Genomic DNA, 25,567 nt, shown 5'->3' on the forward strand with positions numbered 1-25,567 from the left:
AGAACTTTACAGCTCAAAGAGTAAACCTTCACGTATGTAAATTTAAAAAATCACTTGGGAGACCGAGGGGTCCAAATGTATTAAAAACATGAAATGACTTTGCTGATGGGGATGGCAAAATCAGGTGCCGACCTGTGCAGCACTGGGAGTGAGTAAAGTCTGTGAGACTGAAGGCAGTAGGAACCGTTGTTTAAGCACTGCACTCTATTTGATAATGATGTTTCCCACGGGGGATATGGGTTAACAATTCTGAAACCACAACACATATATTCACTGGAACTGAACAATTAAGCAAACGGATGGTGAATGGCTGGGAGCCAGGTTTGTCATGGTTGGATTGGGAGGTTACAGATTAGCAAGGCGGTAGGCCAGAATGATCTGTGCGATAGTGGATTAGAGTAAAAAACATCAGAATGAACTCATGCTTAGCTTAATATATACATGGTTATGTACAGAAATAGTATATATCATATAGATCTCCTTGCTCTGTCAGCTGAGAAGGCCTAGAAGCAACAACACCCCGATAGCCATGAGCACACTTAGCATTCAGATCTTGGTTTCTAATACCATTTTCCAATTAAAGGAACTAGGATTCCTTGGAAAAATGGATGATTTTAGGGTTGGGGCAGGATATATACAACATAACCCTGGAGCACCTTATAGTGCCAGAAAGTAAGAAAGTACTCAAAAACAGAACAAAAGAAAACTAATGAACAAAACTCCACGATGATGTCAAATGGATACTACAGTAGCCTACTGAAAGCTCTCATACTGGCCAAAGCTGGAACAGTTTGAGCAATAGAATAAAGTAGTATTCAATTGTTAGCCAAAGTATAAAATATATATAAGTCCAAACTGATGTAAACAAATGATTGAATAGAGACTAGACAAATCTCTTATGCAGAATAAAGTCAAATAATTTATGTAGATGCCCCACCCCTGAGGAAGTAGAGCATAACTCCCTCTTTTTAAGTGTGGGCTGTGCTTTGTGACTTTTTCCTAACAGGTACAGTATGAAAAAGCGAAAAAAGGAGTAACTTTACAGTGGAGCAGCCAAGTGGTCAGGGCTAACACCAACAGTGAGAAGTCGTATCGACAGTATGTGCTGTTGACGGGATGTGATGAGTGTGGTGCTCTACCATAACGGGTCCCCCTCCCAGGAGCACATTACTTCACCCAGATCATGAGAAAACATCAGACACGTCCCAACTGAGGGACGTTCTACAAAATACCCGACCACTAATCCTTAAAATTGTCAAGGTCCTAAAATACAAGAAAAGTCTAAGAAACTGTCACAACCGTGAGGAGCCTAAGGAGACATGACAACTCAATGTAATGTGGATCTGGATGGGATCCTGGAGCAGAAAAAGGACATTAGGCAAACGCTGAGGAAATTTGAATGACATGTGGACTTCAGTTGATAAAAATGTATCAATATTTGTTCCTTAATTGTAACGAATGTACCATATTAATCTGTTAATAATAGGGAAAAGTTGGTATGCGGTATATGTCTTCACATTAATTCTATAAATCTAAAACTGTTCTAAAATAAAACATTTATTTTTTTTAAAAAAGCCTATAGGGTTTTTGTGAATGGAGTCTCACAAAAGACTGACATCATCCCTTTGTAGTAGTTTACGAAATGGTCTGTTAAAAAAAGAAATTTAAATTTCTGAACTCTTTGAAAGTTACATGCCTGTTGCTTGCAGACATTAAGGTGACATCCTGCAAAAAGAAAAAAAAAATTCTCAAGGAGGGAGGTGGTTGAGAGAAGGGGTGTATAAGATTTTCATGAACCTCTGAAGTTTTGGAGGATAGTTCTCCAGTGCACCTTAAATCCTAGCAGTGTCTTGGGAATGCTCTGGCTCTCTTCCAGGCCCTTGTGCACTCCTGTGGTTGGACTACTTCTCCTATCCTGGTGTTTACACCCTATTGGGTAAAGGATTGACATTGATCTCAAGTGGATTAGTTTTCTATTGTTGTAACAAATTACCACAAACTTAGTGGCTTAAAACAAAAGGTGTTATCTCACCTTTTGAATATTTACAACATACCTGTCGATATATTTTTGTTACTTTTTCATTTTTATAGATAGTAACTTATCCAGGTTTACACAGTATTAAGAAGTAGACTGTGGTAGATGGTCTCCAAAGACGGCCACCTATGTTAGCCTTGCACTGCTTTCTCCAAGAATGTTATTTCAGAGAGAAATAAATTACATTTGTTTAGGTCACTATTCAGATCTGTTATAGCACCTGAAGTTATATCCTAATACAGCCTCCAAATATAGTCATTTTTCAAGTTGTTATTTCTACTTCTATAACATCATTCTAATCCATCCCATTCTTTCCATTCCCACTGTCTTTCCACTTACTCTTTTCTTCTCTCAGTTACCAAAAGAGCTTTCTAATAGAGCTGGTCTCTTATCTAGTGGTTCTCAAGGCAATTTTGCCTTCTAGGGAATATCTGGCAGTATTTGGAGACATCTTTGGTTCTCACGACTGGGAGAGGGGTGTTCTACAGGTATTTTATTGTGAATAGAGACCAAGGATGCTGCTAAACATCCTATAAGGTACAGGATGGTTCTCCATAACAAAGATGTAGGAGACCTCAAATGATAGTAGTACTGAGGCTGAGAAACCTTGATCCGGTAAGTACCCCCCACTCAACCCGTAATGAGTTCAAGTTTCAGACCTGACCCATGCTCTTTGTAGTGTACACCTGACTCATGACTTTCTACCATCTTTTGAACAGCCTTCCTATATTTTGGTCAATTCTAATATTTTAAGCCCCATCTCCCCAAGAAAGGAGTTTGGACCCCAATTCCAGTCTCCTTTGCAGCCAAGAATCAGGCATGGGACTTGGTCTTCCTCAATCAGATGTATCCCTATGAACCTTTTATTTAGAAGTGAGCGAGGTGAGGAAACAAGCCTTTTTTTTTTTTTTTTTTGAAACCTGGCATTTTGTTGGTGCAGAACCCTGCGAAAGTGTGTGGCATTTGAAGGTGGCAGCCATTCCCCAGTGGTGACAGCAGTGACAGCAGTTTCCTCCAGTGCGGGGTGGGGTGGCAGTAGCATTTCCAGTCATGGTAATTTCCTCATCGGGCCAGTTCTTCAGCATGGTTCTGATCTTCATTCTTGGAAGCTTAGCCTGGAGCCACTTCTCCAGCCCTCCCCAGAATTCCCTGAGCTATGCAGTATCATTTTAATACACTCCTTTTTTGCTTAGTCACCCAGAGTCAGTTTCTATTGCTCAGAACCAAGAACCCTGGTAAAGATGCTCCTGCTTAAAACTCTCCAATGGCTTCCCATATATTGTAGAATGTGTCCCAAATTATTTGCTTAGTCAAAGGCCATTTTTTATTTGAGGATATACACACTCTATCCTTTACCCTGGCCACAGTGAGCCACCCTGGTCCTGCCACCTTTCCTCAATCCCATATTGCTTGCTACTAAAAAACCTTACTGGCTCAGCAACCATCCTCAGTGTCCAATCCCCAGGATTTCCTCTTATCGCTTTCATAAACAAGACACTTTTTACACTACCACAAGGGGTGATTCACTCAGCTGTAAACTCTGTACTGGTAGAAACAAGTCTTTTCCATCTTTGAGTTCCAAGGATAATACCTAGCAAAAAGAAGGTGATCGATACTTATTTCTTTAATGAATGAAGGTCAAGATGTGGACAAGTACTGCCACCTATTGGAAGAAACTTTATTCAACTCTTATGATTTGGACAATGGTTATCATACAAGGACTAACCTGGGATACTCTCACCCTCATCTCAGCTATCATCATTATTATTGTCAGACCCTCTTTTGTAGCCAGCCTCCCAGATGGCTCCCAATGATCCCTGTCAACTGACTGGTATTCACGCATTACTGAAGGGTTGCTTTGTGATCAACAGAATAGGACAGAAGTGATGGTATGTGACTGCTGAGGCTGGATTACAAGACATTATGGCTTCTGCCTTGGTCTCTCTGGGATCACTTATCAGATGCTGTGTCATGGGGACACTCCAGTGGCCTTATGCACAGGTCCATCCAGTGAAAAACTGACGTCTCCTTTCAGCAGTCATATGCGTGAACCATTTGGGGGTAGATCCTCCAGCCCAAGACAAGCCTTCAGATAACTACAGCCTTGGCCTACATCTTGACTGTAATCTGAGACCAAGATAGAACCACCCAGCCAAGGCAGGCCCATATGGGGCAATAAATGTTTGTTGTTTTAAGCTGTTAAACTTTGGGGTGATTGTTAGGCAACAACAGGATACTAATATACTCTCTGACATAGATCACTGACTACAAGATGTTTTACATTTTGCTGTAACAGGAGGAAACTACCAAAGCCAGGGCTCAGCCCAAGGCTTCTCAGAGCACGTGCCGCTGGAGCTGAGCGCCACGGAGGAAATGAAGTTAGGACTAGGCACACCTTGGCCTGGCGGAGCGGTAAGGTGCGTCGTCTGCAGCATCCATTTTAGCGTTAAAGTCTCCCAGGCACACACCTGCGAGGAGCGGGCACAGCGGAAGCGGAGGAAGGGCGGCGACACCGGCGCCCCGGGGCCGCCTCGGCGCCTGCGCAGTGCGCTCCTCGCGCTCCCAGGTGGCGCCGTTGCGCGCCGAGTCATCGATTGCAAGTCCCTGAGCGGCCTGGCTCGGCGCAGGCGGCCAGCCGCGGGGCGGGCTCCAGAGGGCGCCCTCAAGAGAGGGGCCGGCAGCGCAGCCGCCGTGGCGGGGCCTTCTCACCGCTACATCTCAGCACCCCTCCAGCTCCGGTAGCTGTCGCTCCGGGGCCGCCGTCAGCGTCTCGCCTCCGGGGCCCGGCCCTTGGGCCCTGCCTCCGCCGCCGCCATCGCCATGAAGCTGCGGGTGCGGCTTCAGAAGAGGACCTGGCCGCTGGAGATGTCGGACACGGAGCCGACGCTGGGGCAGCTGCGTGACCACCTGAGCCAGGCCCTGCTGCCCACCTGGGGGTACAGGTGAGCGGCCGCGGCGGGGCGCCCGGCGGAGCGGACGTGGAGCGCCTCGGGCTCGGGGAGGCGTGCCGGGGGCGCGGGCCCAGACGTCACGTGAGGCGGGCGGTGAGCGGCGCGGCGCGGTTCGCGCGCCCCTGGTTCTGTGACGCGCCGAGGCCCGGCGGTGAGCGGACGCTGCGGTCCCGGCTCGCGGAGGATATGGCCCAGCGTGGCTCAGGCTCCGTTCCCCTCCAGGGTGAGCCGTCGCTTCCGTTTTTACAGCAAAAGAACCCAGGAATAGGTTAGCACGCAAAGTTGTCCCGTCCGTTAAAATGTTAAGGTCGGAAATTATGGGTTTGGTTTGGGGTAAACCTCTCCAGGGTCTCAGGGATTTGAAATTCACCGACTCCAGCCGACAGCTGTTTGCGTGTGAAAGTTCGGAAAGTACTAGAAGGAGTTAGCTCTCGGCCCTCCGTCCGAGGCCGCCCGTAACTTGTACCGTAGCTGCGAGGCTGCAGTGGTCTTAAGACTTTTTTGAGTGTTTACGGTCCATGTGCCACTGCAGAGTTTTACAAAATACACCCTGTTGGCACGGTTCGAATCATGTTATTTTCCTGGGCGAGATGTTACTTTTTGCTAAAACAATGGCAAACGTCTGGCTTTATGATGACAGCTCTGGAGAGCTTGCAGTTTGGGGTCAGTGACGTTGAGAAGCAAAGGATCAAATTCTGTTATTCATTTTATGGGACTGCAGATGAGGCTGCTTTGTTTCCACAGAGGGTTATTTTCCGAGGACAGTAATCGGAGTAGAGGGACAAAAGTAGGGGTGGTCCTTTTCAAATACTGAGCTAGCGAATTTTGAATTTGTGTTAAGAAAATATTTTTAAAAAAGGATGTTCGTTAGGATTTTTTAGGTGAACTCTTAAAAAGAAAGCCTTTCTGTTCGTTAAGTAGCTCCTTTTATAAGACTTTTACAAACTTTCATTTTATTTTTAAGGAATTCAGTAAAATGAAGCCATATTATGAAATTCTCACTCTTTCATATTTCAGGTTAAGGCACTATTACGTTAAAAGTAAGCCTGATTTTTTTTCCAAATTAAGAAAAAAAAACGAGGTATTGACAGAACTCCTTTTAAATGTTATGTTAAGTGGCATACTTATTATTTCTTGTGTTAAACTTCGTGTTTTGCATGCTGGCGTCCTTACCCCACCAGTTTTTCAAAATTAACTTCTCTTTTTAAGGGATTTTCATCTGTGTGTGTTTACATTTTATTATTTTTTAATGAGGCTGCACAGTCTTGAAAGATGGGAAACCCAGTATGACTCTTTGTTTATCCAAGAGCCCGTTAGTTTCTCTTTCAGGTTTGTTTTTACAATGAAGGCTGGTTAACTGGAAGGAATGTGTAAGCTTCAGCTTGTGAAAGTAAATGCATTCGTCTGAAAGTATGTTCATTTTATAATAAATGGTCTGTTTTAAAATGTGTCTATATGACATCATTATTTTTAAAATGTCTTTGCCGAGCAAATGGATCTGGGGTTGCCATAAAATATTTTTTTTTCAAAAGGCCTGGAGTTTCTGGGATGGCGTTTCCTGATGAACTTTAAAGTCCCTCCCCCACCCCCACAATTTCAGAAAACAACTATTTTTTAAAGCCTCTCCTGGAAAACAGTATATTACTTTAGAAATAGCTTTTTTCTTTTTCTATAGAGGAAGGAAGCATAACATTTTTATTAAGCAGTTTTTTACCTTTTCTACAAATAGATATTTGAATGAACATCGTATTAATAAAACAACCTTTTGCTGTGACAAATGATCCATAAACACATAGTTCATTTGAGGTGTTTTTTTTTTTCCTGCCAGAGTTGGGGTAGTGGTTTTCTGGGCAGCTGACAGATTCCAGCATTTATCAAAGCATTGGAAAACAAGCAAGCTACTTATTTTCTAATATGCAGGAGTAGTTTCTAAAACCTCAGTAATTTCTCAACCAAAGACACTCAGATTGGTAAGAAAAAAATGTATTTACATGTGAAAGAAAAAAGTTATTTCAGGCTCATTTGAAAAATGCAGCATTGTAAGAAAGAATAAACAGAATGATTTTCAATGGACTTTATCCTTTAACTTTTCAAAAAAAAGTTAATGAAGTTACCCTTGATGAGTGTAAAGGTCTTATAAAATGTTCTACAATGATTTATTAATTAGTCTTCACCACTATGGTGAAATGATGGTTATTCATTCAAGGTCGGGTAATCTTTGATGCAGAAAGGATGGGAATTTATTGCTTCAGGATAATTTGAGTTCTTAGCTTGTTTACTGATGAGTTTTTGACTTTGTGCTGTCTTTCATATAAAAGACATCATAGAAGAGTGAACTTGTACTTATCAGGAGGGATTTGTACTTAGTCATTTATATACACTAGTCTAACTTTTTGTGATTATGAATATTCATTTAGGACGTGGATCTAGTATTTTGGAACCAACATAAGCTTACAGCCCTGTAAGGACATTGAATAGGTACCCCTGATTTCAGTCTCATCTTGATCGTCCCAACTAATGTTGGTTGCATTTATTCCACAAATACTTTTTTTTTCTGAGAGGTAGTATAATTGGTTTATTTTTCATAGTGGAAAGTTAGTAGATTTTTAAAATGCATATATTCCTTTTTTTTTTTTTAGGTTTAAAACAAACTTTAAAAAAAATTTATTTTTCATTTAGAGTTAACATTTAATACTTTTATTTGCCAAGTGCTGCAGATACAGTTTTGAGCTAGACAGACAAGATACCTGATCTTATGAAACTTAAGTTCTAGCGTGGGGGTGGGGAAGGGAGATAGTATATTTTCAAATAGTAGTGTTACAACAAAAATAAAACATGAGAATAGGATAGAGTGGTGGAGCCTGGGTGGAAGGCATCTCTGAAGAGGTGACGTTTGAGTTGAGCCCTGAACGATGAGAAAGAGTCAGTCACTTGAAGATCTGGAAGAGTAAATGCAGAGGCCCAAAGGCTGCAGTGAAGTTGATCTATTTTGAGGACAGAAAGCTCATGTGAGTAGAGAGGACAGCCAGTGAGAGGATGGATGGTATAAGATGGATGAGGTAGAAGTGGGTCAGGGTCAAATGTGGGACTTTGGAGGCCATGTTAAAGATTCTATTCCAAGTTCATATAGAAGCTATTGAAGGATTTTCCAGGAGAGAAATGACGTGATGTAATTTGTATTTTTAAAAGACTACATTTCATTGAATTTCAGTTGCTGTCACTCTTGAGGCACGTTGTTATATGTAACACTAAAGGAAACAATGCTGTTAAATAAGCTGTGATATGTCATTGATTTTCATAAGCATCTGTGTTTCAAAGATGACAAAATAAAAAAGTATGTGTCTTAAGATTGAGAAAAATATGGACTAATGATAGAGAATTACTGTATCCTATCCCCACCCTAGGATTTTAGCTATTAGAAATCTATAATTTATGCATTCGATGATAAGAACAAATAATTTTGATAGTTTTTCCAAAACTTTGGCTTCCTTCATATTTTTGTTTTGTTTTCAGTAGTTCTTCTAGGGTCATACCATACACCTTATATGTTCCAAATGTATTGTTAAGGATAATGGTAATAGGTAGCTCTTACCATCCTTATCCGTCTTTCTTGGCAGTTCTGATACCCGGTTTGCAATTACATTGAACAACAAGGATGCCCTCACTGGAGATGAAGAGACCTTGGCTTCATATGGGATTGTTTCTGGGGACTTGATATGTTTGATTCTTGAAGATGCCATTCCAGCACCTAACTTACCTTCATCCACAGATTCAGATCATTCCTCACTCCAGAATAATGACCAACCCTCTTTGGCCGCCAGCTCCATTCAGCCCAGCATACAAGAAGAACAGTGGAGTGATTCATTCCAAGGAGAGGCAGCCCAATCTGATGTCTGGAATGATGACAGTATGGTGGGTATTAATATCAAGATAAGATATGGGTAGTGGTTAACTCACAATGAACACCTCGATTGAATTCCGAACCAGTCAGGGTAATTATCATCAGTGGATTGCAGATTATATTCTTGTAGAAAAAAGAATTTTTTTTTTAACTGCAAAATGCCTGGATCAATATTGGGCTGGTATTCTGAATAACCCAGTTTTAACTATTTATTATTTTGTTCAAACACTCCTTCAGATAAATTATCCCTCAGCTTCTATTGTTGCTTTTAAGCTTACATTCCCAGCTGTACCCCTCTGGTCTACTCTACTTGTTAAGGCTATGTCTAGTCCTCTTATTTCTAAATGATTCGCAGTAAATTTATACTTGGATATGAAAAATTATTACCTCAGATTGTATTTTCCAACATAAATTTGAAAATATGTGCACTGATGTTCTCTTCTTCCCAAATCAGCCACCCTCTTTGCCTGTTAATAGTACTACTGTTTTTCTGAGCTTAAAACCTTGGAGTGAGTTTTGACCCCTTATACCGAGTTCTTCAACAAGCCCTGACAGTTTTTCCTTTCCATTCCAGGCTTTCAGTGTCTGTTCTTCAGTCTCCTTTCGAGGTTCATCTTCCTGCATGTTTTTGGTTATGCTGTCCCCTTGCTCTTTAGTTACTCTGTGTCATAGTTATACTTGTGCTCAAATTTTTGAATTAAAAAAGACCAAATATCTCTAGTTCAACCCTGTCATGGTACAGAGGAAAATGTCTGTCCTTTTATACCTGGTGTTTAAGGCTTTCTGAGAAGTTGCCCCACAACCTTTGCAGGGCTAGTTTCTGTTCTTCCCTCTGGTAAACTATGTTCTGTCAGATCAGACTCCTTATCGTTTTCCCTCCACCAGCCAGTACATTCACATGCTTGCATGTGCACATACACACGCTACCTAGTGACTGCTTACACCTTTGCTTTTGTTGTCCACCCAACCTGTAACCCACTACTTTTCTTCCCTCTCCTGTCTGTATCTCTACCCATCTTCCAAGGCCTTGCCAACCATAGCCCAATAATTTTCTTTAATTTCTCTTTATTATCTTGATTGCCTTGTAAACACCTCATTTATTATTCTGCCTTTTGATTTCTTATATGGCACAAGTGATCGCTTTTCTTACTTAATTTATTAATACCAATATATACGCTATCTTGTTAATTGTTTTGTGTGTTGTATACTTATCACTTCCAATTTTCTTTTGTAGGCTTGAAACATAAGTATTCATTTTGCCTAATGTGTTATTAAGTATAGATATTAAGAAAATACTTTTTAACAGGTTGGTAAATTATGAAAATCTTCTGTGTCCAGATTTTTAGTACTAGTATCCAGAGAGATTAAGCAAGTTAAAAAAAGCTTTTATAAAGCTCAAAGTATTATGATTGTTTTTTAGAAATTATTATATATTTCTGTGTTTCTGTTTCATAGAAGTAATCTAGGGAATGAATAAGAATATTTAGCCATGTAATTAAATTACATTTCTGAATCTCTTTTTGCTGATAGATTCAGAGATTCTGATAGAAGGGCCTGTTCTCTTCTGTGTACTATTAAAATTGTCCAATAAATGGAACTTTTCATAGTACATGTGATATTTACTTTACTAGTTTCCTTTTGGAATATTTCAAGACAATAATATTGCCTTAAGTTAGTAATTTAAGTTCTAAAAGCATGTTATTTTATATTCTAAGACTTGTATAGGGTGACTGTAAAATCTTAGTGAAGAAACTTAACTTGAAATCTCATAAATAATGCTTTAAGTACTTGAAAAAGTAGGATCTTCTAATTAAATGTAGAATGGAGCATTAGGAAAGGAAATTAGATGGGTAAAACTTGAAACAATAGGAAAATTTTACTGTTGTAGTTAAGTGTAAATTTTTTATTTCATTGTATTGGGAATTCATTTAGTGTCTGTTGGATCTTTAATGCAAAACAGAAATAACACAGCATCAGACCCTAACATTAGCTCCACACTGCATCTTAGTCATTTGTTTCAGTTGTTTGTAAATGACATATGACAAAGGATCCATTCAGAGACGTGGTGCTGAACTTTTTTTTTTTTTCCATTTCCACACTTGTGAAGAATAAGATAAACATTCATATCAGAATGGCTCAGAGAATGTCAGTTCTCATGGACCGGGAGTAGGTTTGATAAACTCACCAGGGGATTCTGATATCTTCCTCTTATGTCATTATCGGTTTAGGACAACCTAAACCGATAATGACATAAGAGGAAGATAACAGAATTTTTTTCCACGTGTATCCTCTTCGACACAACTGTCAGTATGTAGTAAAAGGCCAAGAGTTAGGCACAATCGAGAGGTAAGAAGCACAGAGCCTGTTTACTTTATAATTTAGTTAGGTGTTAAGTGGTTTTAATAAGTAGTTTCTATTTGTTCAGAATATGAGGGACCCTCCTTTTTAGGTGGTGTGAATTGTTAATGGCCTCTAGGTTTTAACAAGTGAATTTGGATCTTTTCCATAAGCCATCAGGCTTAGGTACTCAGAGATTTTGGCAGAACAACCTCATGCACCCTTACAGTCTTCCACCCTTTGACTCAGATGATGTAATTTTAATTTCCTTTGCCTTTTCTTTAATGGAAATATGAACTTAAAAGAGAAACACGTGCTTTGCATTAAGAGTTGAGCACATGCTTAGGAAATAAGCTTTCTGAGCAAAATTAATATAGGTAATTTAGTCTTATTGAAGCAGTGTATTATGTCTAAAAGCCCTGACCTGTGAGTCCGGTGATTTTTGGTTCATTTCAAATTTTTATTAGCTGGTAACCTTGATTGTTATTTAATCTGAGTCACAGCATGTATAAAAAGGTGACATCATCTGTCTTGCCTATTTTATAGCATTTTTGTATGGTACAAATGAGAAAACTCTGAAAGCAAAACATGAAATTTTAAGATATTATCCTTTAGCATTTGTTCAACAAACATTTATTGAGTACCTACTATGTACCGGGTACTGTACTAGGGTTATATAACTGGGTGACATGGAGTCTTTTCCTTCCTAAGTTGTGCTCATGGTAGGATTTAGACGTCTAATTAGGAAATTACAATACAATGTTATGAAGTGCGGTAATAAAGACTTGCGCAAGGCAGAGTGGTAGTCTTGTGTTACCTCTGTGAAAGAGATGGGAACCGGTAGAAGATGGATGTGGTACAGAATCGGGTCAGGTGATGAAGGCCTTGTATGCTAAGGAGTTTGGATTTTATTGTGGGCCTGCATTTCTTAGTGTGTCCTCTATGAAAAACTTGTTTCATGAGATTGTAAGTAAGTGTTGCAGGGATGTTGAGTGTTGAAGGAGGATAGTGTTTGCTGGTTAAATGTTATGCACACTTAGTATTATTATTGGACTTCTTAGAGCTTTATAATGCCAAAATGTATTTCGTGAACATGGAGGGTAAGGTTAGGTGGCTGTAGCATGTAGAATTTTCCAAATTTATTTCCTCGTAGACCTGTTTTTTTCCTAAGAACATCTAGGCTCGCATTCCAAGGCAAAGTTTGGGGAAATTCTGCTGTCTGCATCAGGGAAATACTGGCAAGTTTTAAGCTGGGACATAGGATATAATTGGATTCTTAATGGTCCAGAAACTCTGGCAGCAGTGTGTGGGATGTATTAGAAGACCTGAAAGTGGAGTCAGGAATACCTGGGCAGGCTGTTGCTAGAAGTCAGGAGATAAATGAATCCGAAGTGCCATGCAAGTAGGAAGGGGAAGATTTTAGAGATATTTAGAAGATAGAGTCAGTGGAACTTTGAAATATGATCAAAGTAGGGGTGGAGTTTAGTAAGGTAGAGGGAGAAGTCTAAGATTTTCAGGTTTTTGGTATATCGGTCAGAATGAACGGAGATAAGGAATTCAGGATGGAGGAGGAGATTGCGAGGTCATTTACGTAGGAGGGCTCACTTTAATGTGTCTCATTTCTGAACCCAATAATGTGCTTTGGCTTTGAGCACTGATCTCAGTTCACTTTAAGATACAAAATATACTATGTAAAAGTAAAAGTCTATTTAATGAATTCATTATTTTGTTATCCTTTTCAGTCAGGGCCTAGTCAGAATTTTGAAGCTGAGTCAATTCAAGATGTTGTGGATGTGGAAGGAGGCACAGGTTTCTGTCCCTCAGAACCAATGCTCTGCAGTGAATCGGTGGAAGGGCAGGTGCCCCATTCGTTAGAGACCTTGTATCAGTCAGCTGACTGTTCTAATCCCAACGATGCCTTGATAGTATCGCTACATCTTCTCATGTTGGAGTCGGGCTACATACCTCAGGTAAGACTATAAGCAGAAGACATCTTGTTAGGGTTTAACTTTCCCATTGGGAAAGGAGGTGTCTCAATAAATTTCACTAGGGTGTTGTATATTCTAGACTTCCCTGTTAAATGTGATGTACTGAACATAGCGATGGGCATACAGTAGGCAGTCAGTAAGTGCTCCCTTCTTTTCCTTTTTTTTTTTCCTACATTTGTTTTGTCAGTTTTTAGTTAATATTATAGAAGTAGTGACAGCTCTGGTTTAAAAAGAAGGCAAAAGATTATATATGAAAATATGTAGATAAAATATGGTCAGTGGGTGTGGATTGCGCTTGACTAGACAGATGGCTCGCTGGGTTATTTTTTTATGTTAATGGCTCTATGAATTGCCAGTAAATAAGATTCGGTTAGGAAGATGGACATTGTTCTTATGCTGTAGTTGCTTACCTTCATTCATTCGTTATCCATTTGATGAGTAACTACCAATGTCAGGTGCAATGCTTTGCCTCTGCTCTCAGGTTGCTTATAGCCCAAGAGTAGGAGAGAGACAATTATACTATATTGGTTAAATTCTAGGAGACACTTATACATATATAAGTTGCCAGAGATTCACAGAGAACATTTATAGTTGAATTTCTCAAACTTTAATGTGCACAAGAATGGGAATCTTATTAAAATGCAGATTCTAATTCAATAAATTTAGGGCGGAGCCTGAGATTCTGCATACTCCCACAGAACAGTGATGCCACTGTGGACCACATTATGAGTAATGTAGAGTAATCAGTGATGATCGAACACCTGCAGCATGCCATGTACTGAGCCAGGAATTAGGATATAAAGACAGTCCTCTTCCTCAGGGAGTCCATCAGTGTGGGAGGGAAACAAGTAAAAAAATTACACTGTATTATGATAAATAATGTATTAGAAGTATGTAACAATAGCAATATGAACAGAATGTTAGGTGATAAAAGAGAGGGAATGACAAACAATTTTTTTTGAAAAAGACTTCACAAAGAAAGTGATAGTTGAGCTAGGATCTTGAATAATGGTGGGGTTTTGCTAGGCAGAGAAGTGAGTATTTGAAGAGAGAAATCGGTCCCTATATTTTATTTTATTTATTTAAACAAAATTCTGAGGAAGTGTAATGTCACATAATGTAACATTTTTTCTATCAAAATTTTAGTAATAGTAATATTAATGACTTAATAGATTTTATTAAGGGGTCTGTATGGAATGCTTATTTCTAGACAAGTTAGGGTCTTCCTGGATTTTAATCTTTTTGAGAATAATACCTTTCTTTATTATTTGTTTCCTTTTCATTCCCCAGGGGACCGAAGCCAAAGCTATGTCTATGCCAGAGAACTGGAAGTCGGGTGGTGTGTATAAGCTGCAGTACACGCATCCACTCTGCGAGGGTGGCTCTGCTGCTCTCACCTGTGTGCCTTTGGGAAACCTAATTGTCATAAATGGTAATTGGATAGCATAGTCATGGCTGTTAGTTTATGAACACTTACATGTTTCTCTCCAAGTATTTTATAGCCACTTTATTGATTGGCTATCATGAAATAGTTATGAGTCTTTCTCAAGTTTGTTTGATCCCTAGACCACTGACAACATGAGTTCGAAAGATTAGAATATGGGGTTGATGTTGAGGCCAGCAGCCTGTACTCTTGGGGCAGCATTACTCTTTGACTACCTTAACCTTGTAATATTTTTGTTCCAGAGGAATTATGATAATAGGAGTGAGGTGAGTTTATCACATATGAACTCTTTGAAGAATATTTTTTCTTTCTTTATGATGTGGATGGCTTTTTTTATTTTTTTAACCAAGGTCTCAAACTGAGAGATGGTGAGAGGTGAGATTGAGCTGGGTCACTTTTTATTGTTTGGCACCTCTGAACAATGTAAAAGCGCATAGAGACACTGCTAAGGGTCCTGAGACCTTAGTGTGTGTTTTATCTTCCCACCCCGCAAAAGTCACTCTGAATAGTTTGTTTTCCTAGTTCTCTTTCATATTAAGAAATTTCAACGGGATAGCAATACATCCCATTTTTGTATTTCATTTTAGCTCAGATGCCACCTACAGGTCCATACCAGTGGTCTATGGAACAGTTTCATGATCACCCATTTTGGAGGTCCATTTGAGTGACTAGAATCTTTCATTTTTGTTCCATTTTGATTTTTGAGGTTTGTCCTTCAGATAGGACGGTATTTTTCATTTTTCATTTTTCAATTCAGCTCATCTTTTGCATAGCAAAGGCAGACACTTGGTTGTGCTTTAGCTCATGTTCCGCAGCTACTAGTTTCTGCCGAGATGAAAGCAAGGAGGCCCTGTCTCCATTTAAACCTCGAGCAGCAACATGTTTGTGTGTTTCATATATTGAGGTTCCTTATAAGATTTTGTTTGAAAAATATTTTTTCTGCTAAAATTTTTATTTTGAAAGCCACTGACTTAAATACTGTCTTGATCTTTGAAATGAAAGAGAGTTTTAGGTCTCTTATTATGTAATTTATGCTATTTCCTTCCAATCACTGGATTCTTTGAAATTTTAAAGTCTCAAAATTTCTGCTTTCACACCTTTGGCAGTATTCCACATTTGTCAAAATGTGACAATCTGATGGCACGAGGACCTAGCAATGTCTCTTCAACAATTCATGACAATTAGCAAATGAAACTTTGGTTGGGCATTCTTTTACACTGAGCATCAACAGGTTCTGCTTTCATCTAACCATTTTGCTACGTCACGTAACTCGCTAGGTTGATGTTATCAAAAAGTAAATGCAAAGTTGTAATTTTTGCCTCAGTTTCTTACAAAAGCTCTTTTACAACATGTGTATAATAACCTCTGTTTACTAGTTTCAGGATACAAAGAGAATGGCTGCTAAATGTCCTGTGATTTTTTAGTTTCCGATATTTTTTCCTTTACTCTTCTTAGCAAATCAGCTACATGCAGACTTTTGTGGCAGACAGCCATTCCGGGCTTGGTTCTTTGAAAAGGAGCAGTGTGTCATTAAATCTTCCCTTCACCAAAGACATCCAGCTCACTGCACATGTGCAGTAAACACATCACTGGTTCTTTCATGGAATGAGATGAAGTGCACCTTTGTGTACATGATTGAAATTGAACTCTGGTGATGTCAAGAATATTAGTCTTTTGGGTCTACAGAGAAATGATGCTGTGAAAACTAGCAGGATTTGTTTAATAAACAAGGGAAGACTCATTGCCAAGGGTTAAATGAAAAATAAATGGGGTTTGTCGCGACATCATTAGAAATAATGATTTTATTGTGTTTAAGTGTTTCCTTGTTGCATATCTTTCAATTCCTAAGAAACTGCTCTTGGTGATACTTAGTGGATTTTATATCATGGTGCTTAGTATAGTTTTTAAAGTTGATGTTTTTAAAGTGATTTTAAATTCATTCAATGGCAGGTTTATACTTTGCTATGAGGAAAGGAAATAAGCACAGAGCAGTTTGTTTTGTATAATGTGCCTTTCATGTATTAGGGGCAAGGAAATACAATCTCATACTGAAAAATGCAGGCAATTGAAGTGACAAAAAATTTCATCATCTTTCCTTTGCTTATTTAACAGCTACACTAAAAATCAACAATGAGATTAGAAGTGTGAAAAGATTGCAGCTCCTGCCAGAATCTTTTATTTGCAAAGAGGAACCAGGTAATATCACATTTAACAGTTGGGATGAAGCTCCAAGAGGTTCACTTTTTTTAAGAACTGAATCACATTTCTGAATGAGATTAAAGCAAATTCAAGAAAATGTTGCAGAGTTTGTTTCTTTTCTCTTTTTCTTAGGGTCTTAGAATGCTGGATTATATTTATACTGCCATTATGTAATGGCAGTAGTATGCAATTCATTGTACACTATTGATGCATCATAATTTCAGAATCTTTGTGGATTTCTCTAGCATTGTATTTAAGCAATATAGAGAGCATCTGTGGTTTGCGGAAGGCATACAGTGCGGCTTCATTATTGAATATGTTTGCTTACACCTATGTAAATTTGATTGCTATTTGATGCACGTTGGAAGTATACCAAAAGCTTACATTCTAGGCATGGTTTTTCTTATATTAGTAAAAATAAAGAAGACAAGTTTTCCTTTTTATTTTTTTCAGTTAAACCCAAAGGGTGAGAGGCAGTCAAAGGAGAATAGATGAGGTGGAGAGGGAACTGACATCTTTAAGTTTTTTTTGTACTTTTACAGATGTTATTCCATTTCATCTTCATAGTAAACTTCAGAGAGTTTTAAAATCCAGATGGAGAATGATGTGGTCTGGTGGGGAGATGGCATTTAAAGCAGTGTCTTTTAAGGGAGCACCACCTAGATCTAGATCTTTGCTTTGAAGACCTGGAGATTTGTTAGTTCCCAGGGGAGATCAAGCCTTGAGAGACTGACATGAAATAAAACAAAGGAAAGGGAGACATCAGAATACAGCTGACCTTTGAACAACAGAGGGATTGGGGGGCATGGACCCCCGACGCAGTCAAAAAACCATGCATACTTTTGACTCTCCCCAAACTTAACTACAGTTGTCCCTCAGTATCCGGGGGATTGGTTCCAGGACCCCCTATGGTTACCAAAATCCACTGACGCTCAAGTCCCTTTTATAAAATCATGTAGAACAATGTGTACAGTCTGCTCTCGCATTCACAGATTCCCACCTGCGGATCGAAAACAGTATTTTGGATCTGCTTTTGGTCGAATTCAAGGGGTACAGAGAGCCAATTGTGTATTTGTTGACAAAAATCTGCATATAAGTGGACATGTGCAGTTCAAATTTGTGTTGTTCAAGGGGCAACTATACATTTTTATAATGATCTCTGAACAATTAATGGCATGCTAGACCAGTGTTTCTTAACCTTTTTTTCATTATCAGTCCTCCTAACGAGCCTTCATACACATTTTTCCTCCTTAATCGTTCTCCACATGAAAATTTAATACTATTGATATACTGTATACTTAATTGTATACTCTGGCCCTTTAGAGAGGCACAAACCAATGTAATAACTAGGATTTTTTTTTTTGCTCTCCAAGAACCAGTTTTGCCCTGTTGGGGGTAATATTGCCCCTGTTGAGAATGCCTGACCTCTACTGATAAATCTGCAAAGATGGTCTTTAGGACCAGAACATCTTGAGATTCCTTGGCTACAGCACTACATTCATCTGCACATTAGGGAGGGCCTTGCTGTGGGAGTAGGAATAGTGTACACTCTGTAACAGTAGAGGTTGTCGTGTCCATTTTATAGATCAGGAAATAGGTCTAGAGGAAATTAAATTACTTCAAGGTCACAGAGTTAATGATAGAATTTAAGATTAGAATAGACTTGACTCCTAAGCCTATTTTTTAAAACAACTTTTATAGGAATGTAGCTTAGATTCATATTCTTTATCTGCTTTCTGTGGAAAGTAAAAATGAGAGGAAGAAAGTTAATACAGTTATAGTACAAGTTTATGGACTATATTGAATATTTTTAATATAGCACTTTTTATGGTGGGTAGGAATATGCTGTTCATTTGACAGATCATTTTAATTTAATTATAGTACCTAGTATGTACGAGGTACTGTTATTTATCCATTTATTTGTAAGTTTCTATTTACTTTATAATAGGTCACTGAAGGAAAAAAAATTTTTAAATCAATTTTTACACTTGAAATAAGGCCATTAACCAAATTGATTTTTAAATATCTTGAAATCTGATTTCAACTCAAGATTGTAGTTCATGCAACAAAGATTTAGACTTTAGCTGCACATCTTACTCATTATTAATCAAGTTATAATGAGTTTTGTTATAGCGAAATGCATAGAGGCAGAATGGGGAGGGAGTGAGCATAAACTGATTGTCTATGGATATATGCTGGGCACTTTAAATTTTAACCACTCTTTGGTGCAGTGGTGATGTCTCCTTTAAACAGGTGAGCAAACAGGTGCGATTAGAGGGTTCAAGGTTATGTACTTGGTAAATACATAATAAAACTGAATTTCCCACTTCGGGTACAATTTGACAGTGCTTCCTATGCTGTAATGTACATGTGAATCACCTGGGAATCTTATTAAAATGCAGGTTCTGGCTGAGTAGGCCTGTGGTTAGTCCTGAGATTCAGTATTTCTAAACATTTTTCAGGTGATGTCAGTTGTGCTGATCCATGGACCACACACTTAGATCAACAATGTAGTGGCTAACATGAGTGCTTTGAAGTCAGACTTAGGTTTGTACCCAGGTCTGTCACTATCAGGCCTTGGATGGGCTCTTTAAACCTTTTCTGTTTTCAAAGTAGGAGTAATAGTATTGATCTTGAAGAGAGAACCGATTCTGAAGGAAGCTTGAGAAATGCTTGGCACAGTTGCTGTTACGTAGTCATTGTGTGATAAACACTATTCTACTAGGATCTAAGCTCCACAAGAGCAGTTCTTCACTGTGCCCTGGTGCCCAGATGTGTAGATGCTCAGTAAACTTGGTTGTGTGTGCGAATCTCACACCACAGTGTTTTCTCCTATAATTGTAACCTAGGAGCTATGTACGTTAGGGACAGCTCTATTAATTTGCTATGGGATTTTTAGCTTTATGTCTAAGATATAGTTCTCAGAGTCACACTATACCTCTTTTACTAGAGACTTTGGTTCGTGTCTATGTAGGAATTATCTGTGAAAATTTACCACTTTGATTTGGTTTGGCAGAAGTAGAGGACACCATTTCAAATTTCTCCACTTGATTTTGTGTTTTGATTTTGCATTTTAAAAAATATTCTAGCGGAAAATGTAGCCAAGATATACAAAGATCTTCAGAAGCTCTCTCGCCTCTTCAAAGACCAGCTGGTGTATCCTCTTCTGGCTTTTACCCGGCAAGGTGAGAGATGATAAATTATCACAGGTCGTGTGGCTAGAAAGAATTATAAATTTACGTACTCTGCTTGTGACTCTGACTGACATATGACTCTTCTGTCTTTTCTCTTAGTGAAATTCTGCTCTTCAAGTCTAAGCTTAAATATTAATTCCTTAAATGTTATTCCCTTCCTCTTTGTATTTCCACAGCATTTTATACATATCTTTATTATAACACCTTTTTCAGTGTATCATAATATTTGTCGATAATGATTTCTCTCCAGTTAAGGTTATGAATACTTTGAAAGCAGGGAATATTTTTATTCACTTTTGTATTCTCTGGCCTAGCACAAGGTCTGGCCCGTAGTAGGTGTTCAGCAAATACATAAGTAAATGATGTATAGCTTGTAAATTTGGTCTTTTTTTTTTAAACAATATTTATTGGGATTCTACGTTAGGTACTTTGGATGTTTCCACATGCAATCTTATTTAATGCTAATCACTTTGAAGTGGATTTTATTCTCATTTTATAGATGATGAAACTAATTCATTGAGGTTTATAATTCATTCAAGATCTTTGTGTTAGTCAGCTTTCTCTTTTTTGTATTGCAGTAAAAATACTTAAAAATCACAGTTACTTAAAGCGAACATTTATTTCTCACTCATGTACATGTTGTGTGTGGGTTAGCTTTGGCTGAAGGAGTTGTTTTTATCCAGGACATGCTTTTCTGTGGCAGAGGGACCCGAGGGCCAGATTATTTGCAACTCACCATGTGTTGGTTCTTAAAGCTTTTGCTCGGAAATGATGTGCCGTTTTCACTCAATTTCATTGGACAAAACAAGTCAAAATGGGCCAAGCCTGACGGTAGTGGGGTGAAGTTTAATTATAGGGTAGAAAATGATTGAGAATCATAATCTACCACACCATCCTTTAGCTGGTAAGTAATTTCAGACACATACAAATGGATACGTGGCTTTTATTTGCTGTCTGTGTGTAGAGGAATAATATTCTAGGTCTCAAGTTGCATGGTGCCCAGGCTGTTATTACTGTAGTCTTCTTTAGTTTGTAGTGAGGGAAGAGAACAATATGAATTCTAAAACTCATTATTAGATTTTGATTATCTTTGCTCGTGGAGAATAGTATCATGTATTCAGTGGAGCTAGTAAAGAATAATTTTTACTTGACTTTGGAATATATTACTATTCTTGGTATTGTTTCTGAATTTATCTACTTCCCTTTTTTTAGCCTGCTTAATAGTAATTGCTAACACTGAGTATTGTGTGTCAAACATTGTTCTCAGCACTCTATGTATTAACACACTTAATTTTCAACTTAGTGAGGTAGGTAATATTATTAACTCATTTTTCAGATAAGGAAATTGAGTTGAATTTAAATAACTTGTCCAAAGACACAGCTAATAAGTGGCAGTATTATGAGTCAGTTATAAAAGCTATGAATCATCCATTTTCTGTAGTTGAGTAGAAAAATTTTTATTACATTGAATATTGCTCGAAACAAAAGAAGCCATTGGCTAGTATAAGAAATTCTCAGTTATTTATTTGGTTTGTATTAAAAAGTATTTGTCTCTCTACTAAAACATAAAGGGAGTAAGGGGCTTAGAGCTAGTAGTGGTAATATAGTTGACCTGTGGTTAAGTTTGTCGTAGATGATGTATGCTTGGGTAATCGGGACTATCATCTGATTTGTTACCTCTCTAGAAAGGAACAAGTTGGAAACTTTTGATCTGTGGGGAAAGCCGATGTTCTTTACTCAGTGCTACCTCTTTTCGTTTTCCTTTTAGCTCTGAACCTACCGGATGTGTTTGGGTTGGTAGTCCTTCCACTGGAGCTGAAACTACGGATCTTCCGGCTTTTGGATGTCCGTTCTGTCCTGTCTTTGTCTGCAGTTTGTCACGACCTCTTTATTGCATCAAATGACCAGCTTCTGTGGAGGTGTTTATATCTGCGGGATTTTCGAGGTGATTTTCTTAATATGTTAATAAGAAAAGGGCTTTCTTATTGAGGTCTTAATTACTCAGCTTGCCAAAAACTTTTAATTGTAGGCTTTTTTTTAAAGAGTTGCAAATAATCCTAATCAGTAGCCTTGTTGTAAAGAGATTCTAAGCTTCATAAACCTTTGCCATGTGCCGAAGGCACTCCTTGTTCATTTTTGAGTTCTCTGCAACACACAGCCCCTTGACAGAGTAGACTTCCAGGCTTCCAGGATAGAAAGATGGAAGTGAGGCAGGTTTCTTCTCTCTATAGACCATCCTCAGAGCCTGACTTAGAAATCGCTACTTTTCTAACTACTTCCATGGTTGTGATCAGTGTACACGTTACATTGAGAGAGTCCTCCCCTGCAGCATGTTGCTGTGGAAGCTGTATTTTTTGTATGGCCATGTTTAGGGTGACATGGTTATCGTGGCAGCAGCGATGACAGTGGTCAAGTCAGCTTGACCTCCAGTAATGACATTCAAAGGTTGTAACCCAGCTTAGTGTGACATGAGACTTGGGGTTAGAAACAACTGACACACCTAGATGAAATTGAGGGGAGAAGCTAGAGCATGGGACAGTTAGTACAAGGAGAGAGCAGCCATGTAGCCCTCTGTATCCCTGAGAGAGTCGCTGCATTGCATAACCACGTAGCACAGACACTGATGACTGCCCTCAGCCATCCAGGGGGGTCTGAGTTAGTTGCAAGTACAAATGATAACAGTGTATGTTAAACAAATGATTCATGTTCCTTTTGTACTCAGTGAAGAAGCTTCAGTTTTCTTAGGACAAAAGCAAACCTGCTGTTGAATACTGGATGAATGAAGCATTTTTAAATCTTTATTTTTTTGTTTTTCCTTCATAGATGGTTCTGTCAGAGTTCGAGACACAGATTGGAAAGAAGTAGGTGTTTTTAAATATCAAGGCTAATGTTCATAGCACAGAAATAAGTAGCGAATTAATACATTATGGGCATATTTTCCCTTTTATTATGATGTGATGGAAGTCTGTTTTCATTAAATTTATTGCTAATTTTCAGTAAATGAAAATGTTTTCAACTTTGGAGTCAGTCCTTATTTTCTTGTAATTACACAGGAAAAAAAATCTTAACACAATGATTGTTTTTCACCTTAATATGAAACATTCTTCCTTCTTCTGTTGCCAAAATTTTTAAGTGTGTTGTTTTTGTGCCAGAGGAGTCTTCAGCTGTTCAGCTAGTTAGAATAGTACATTATGAAAAGAATAAATGATGTATTTTACTTGCAGATGCCTACTATAAAAGACATTGGTGGGAATAGGACTAGAGAGTAAAATTCAATGAGTCTTCAAATATGTACAAAACATGTTCCATCTTCTAAAATAGGCATTATTTTTTGTTTAAATTGAGATCCATTGGGACATAATTGAAGTGAGAAAATGAATTTAAGTGACACCCCCACCCCAATACTTTACATGTCGTGGCATGATGTTTTCAACGGATGTTTCCGTTTTCCCCTTTTAAAAAAGGCCAACGGAAAGTCGCACATCAGCGTGAGCGCTCTGGGTTGCAGTCGCTCAGTTATCCCTCCTTTGGGTTTGCCGTTACTCCAGTCGGCGTGATTGCTCAGTCACAGTGTAGTTAAAGGGTAGACTTCGTTCCGTATTGTGCTCAGAGGAACGACCTTAGTCATGCACAAAGAAACTGGTGCAAGTTCTCTTCTGTGCACTGGTCTGTCTGCCTTGATAGTGGGGGTCGGGGGCGGGGGGCGGGGAGGAAAGTATAGATCTATCCAATGAAAGCGAATCAGAACTTTGGGGTGACATCTCAGTCACTTATCAGATCCTGTTCTTGTGTTTTTTTATAGCTGTACAGGAAGAGGCACAAACAAAGAAAAGAAGCTCAGAAAGGGCGGCATGGGATGTTCCTGCCGTCGTCACCCCACCCCATTCCCTTCTATCCCAACCCCTTGCATCCCAGGCCTTTTCCTCCCAGCTCCCTCCTTCCTCCAGGAATTATCGGTGGTGAATATGATGAAAGACTAACACTTCCCTATGTTGGAGACCCAATCAGTTCACTCTTTCCTGGGCCTGGGGAGGCACCCGGCCAGTTCCCTCCACTCAGACCACGTTTTGATCCAATTGGCCCACTTCCAGGACCTAACCCCATCCTGCCAGGGCGTGGTGGTCCAAATGACAGATTCCCCTTAAGGCCCAGCAGGGGTCGGCCAACTGACAGCCGCCTCCCATTCATGTGATTGATTTGTGATCTCACTTCTGGAGCTTATTTGCTTTTGTGTTTTAAAACTACAGATATCATCTTGGGGTGCTCATCTCCAGTGTTCTCTGATTGTGGTGGTGAAAATGTACTCACGGAAGCCTTTCTGTAGAGATTTAAAGCTCCAGGGGTTGGTATGACCCAAAGGGTCCTACATGATAAGGTTGGCTACTGACTTCCCCTCTCTGAATTCTCTAGAATGAAGGTTGTTCACTGATAATGTTCTGCACCAGATTAAAAAAAATTAAGTGTAAATTACATGGCAGTCTTGACTTTTATTACAGAAAGCTATATAATAAATATTCAGAACAGCTTTACATTACTTGGACATTTCAGAATGATCAGAGAACCTATTCAGTCTCATCCGATTGTTCCAGGGGATTATTTTTATTTTTTAATGGCACCCATTCTTCAAGTGAAATAGTTTGCAGAAGCCTGATTTATAAAATGAGTAAAAGAGCTAGTTCAGTCGAACTGAATGTGGGGTGTGTGCTTTGGACCCACTAGCTCAGGCCATCCCCTCCCTCTCCCTGTAGTGTTCTCTCAGCTTCCGTGGTGAAACTTCTGGGCTCAAGCAGCACTGACCACTGCGTTATATGGACTGTTGTTTCTGGCTTCTTCTGGAGTGGATTTTTTCCCCTTATGTTCTGAACACTTGGTGCCTAATTTATAATCTAAGTAGATGATATATTTTAACAACAAAGTGTTACTGCTCTGTGTGCTGGTCAGGTACTTGATCTTCAAAGATAGCCTCTTGTTATTTGAGGAACATTTTGCTTTTAAGACTTAAAGTACACAAAATTCAAGATTTATTTTTTCTACAACAAAAGGCCAAACACAAATGTCTTATCATATAAACAACTATAGAAACATGCTATAGTGACAAAGCAAAATCTGAATCACAACACAAATAAAACACTTGGTATCTGCAGGAAATATTTCGGAATATTGCCAATGTCTTCCTGCTTTTAAAAAAATCTGTTTTGCATATAAGGAAATGGCTTGGAATGTTATGTGCTGCAAGAATATTTTGAGTCCTAGATATATGTGAAAAATTTTTTTTTGCTACACATATATTGCCTTTTTTTCCCATCACAGTGAAGAAAATTTAGTCAATATGATTTTCCAGAGGCCAAGTCACCTTTAGTAGCTTGATGTACAAGTGAAGGATTGGGGCTATTGACATTCTGTGGTATTGTGTAATATCTGAGCTATAGACCAGCTTTTTAAAACAAGGGTCCACTAGATGCCATATGGCTTTTATTGAATCTGGGCTGAAAGAGTCACCTTGAAGTTTTGATGGGTC

At 38.9% G+C, this 25,567-nt stretch overlaps 1 protein-coding gene and 1 long non-coding RNA gene across 4 annotated transcripts; one reads left to right on the top strand and one right to left on the bottom strand.

The window, feature by feature from the left end:
• Positions 1-2,861: 2,861 nt before the first annotated feature.
• LOC111735984 lies at positions 2,862-4,543 on the bottom strand. The gene is made up of 2 exons (XR_002779042.1): positions 4,431-4,543; positions 2,862-3,626 (listed from the first exon to the last, which is right to left on the bottom strand). It is a non-coding gene; the product is annotated as an uncharacterized LOC111735984 (long non-coding RNA).
• A 233-nt stretch (positions 4,544-4,776) lies between these two features.
• Positions 4,777-24,519, top strand: FBXO7 (F-box protein 7). 3 transcript variants are annotated; one of them, XM_011387149.2, is made up of 9 exons: positions 4,777-4,977; positions 8,604-8,898; positions 12,967-13,194; positions 14,503-14,644; positions 16,769-16,852; positions 19,945-20,040; positions 21,818-21,994; positions 22,873-22,910; positions 23,852-24,519. In XM_011387149.2, the coding sequence occupies exons 1-9, from the start codon at positions 4,856-4,858 to the stop codon at positions 24,239-24,241; spliced, it is 1,572 nt and encodes a 523-aa protein (XP_011385451.1). In that variant the 5' UTR covers positions 4,777-4,855; the 3' UTR covers positions 24,242-24,519. The 3 variants fall into 3 exon arrangements, with proteins under 3 accessions (XP_011385451.1, XP_023383119.1, XP_011385459.1); XM_023527351.1 differs by lacking the exon at positions 4,777-4,977 and adding an exon at positions 4,986-5,254 and having other exon boundaries at positions 8,756-8,898; XM_011387157.2 differs by lacking the exon at positions 4,777-4,977 and adding an exon at positions 5,071-5,209 and having other exon boundaries at positions 8,756-8,898.
• The last annotated feature ends 1,048 nt before the right edge of the window (positions 24,520-25,567 follow it).

The sequence above is a fragment of the Pteropus vampyrus genome, unplaced genomic scaffold (genome assembly GCF_000151845.1).
Source record: "Pteropus vampyrus isolate Shadow unplaced genomic scaffold, Pvam_2.0 Scaffold16, whole genome shotgun sequence".
In the NCBI taxonomy this organism is placed as follows: Eukaryota; Metazoa; Chordata; class Mammalia; order Chiroptera; family Pteropodidae; genus Pteropus; species Pteropus vampyrus.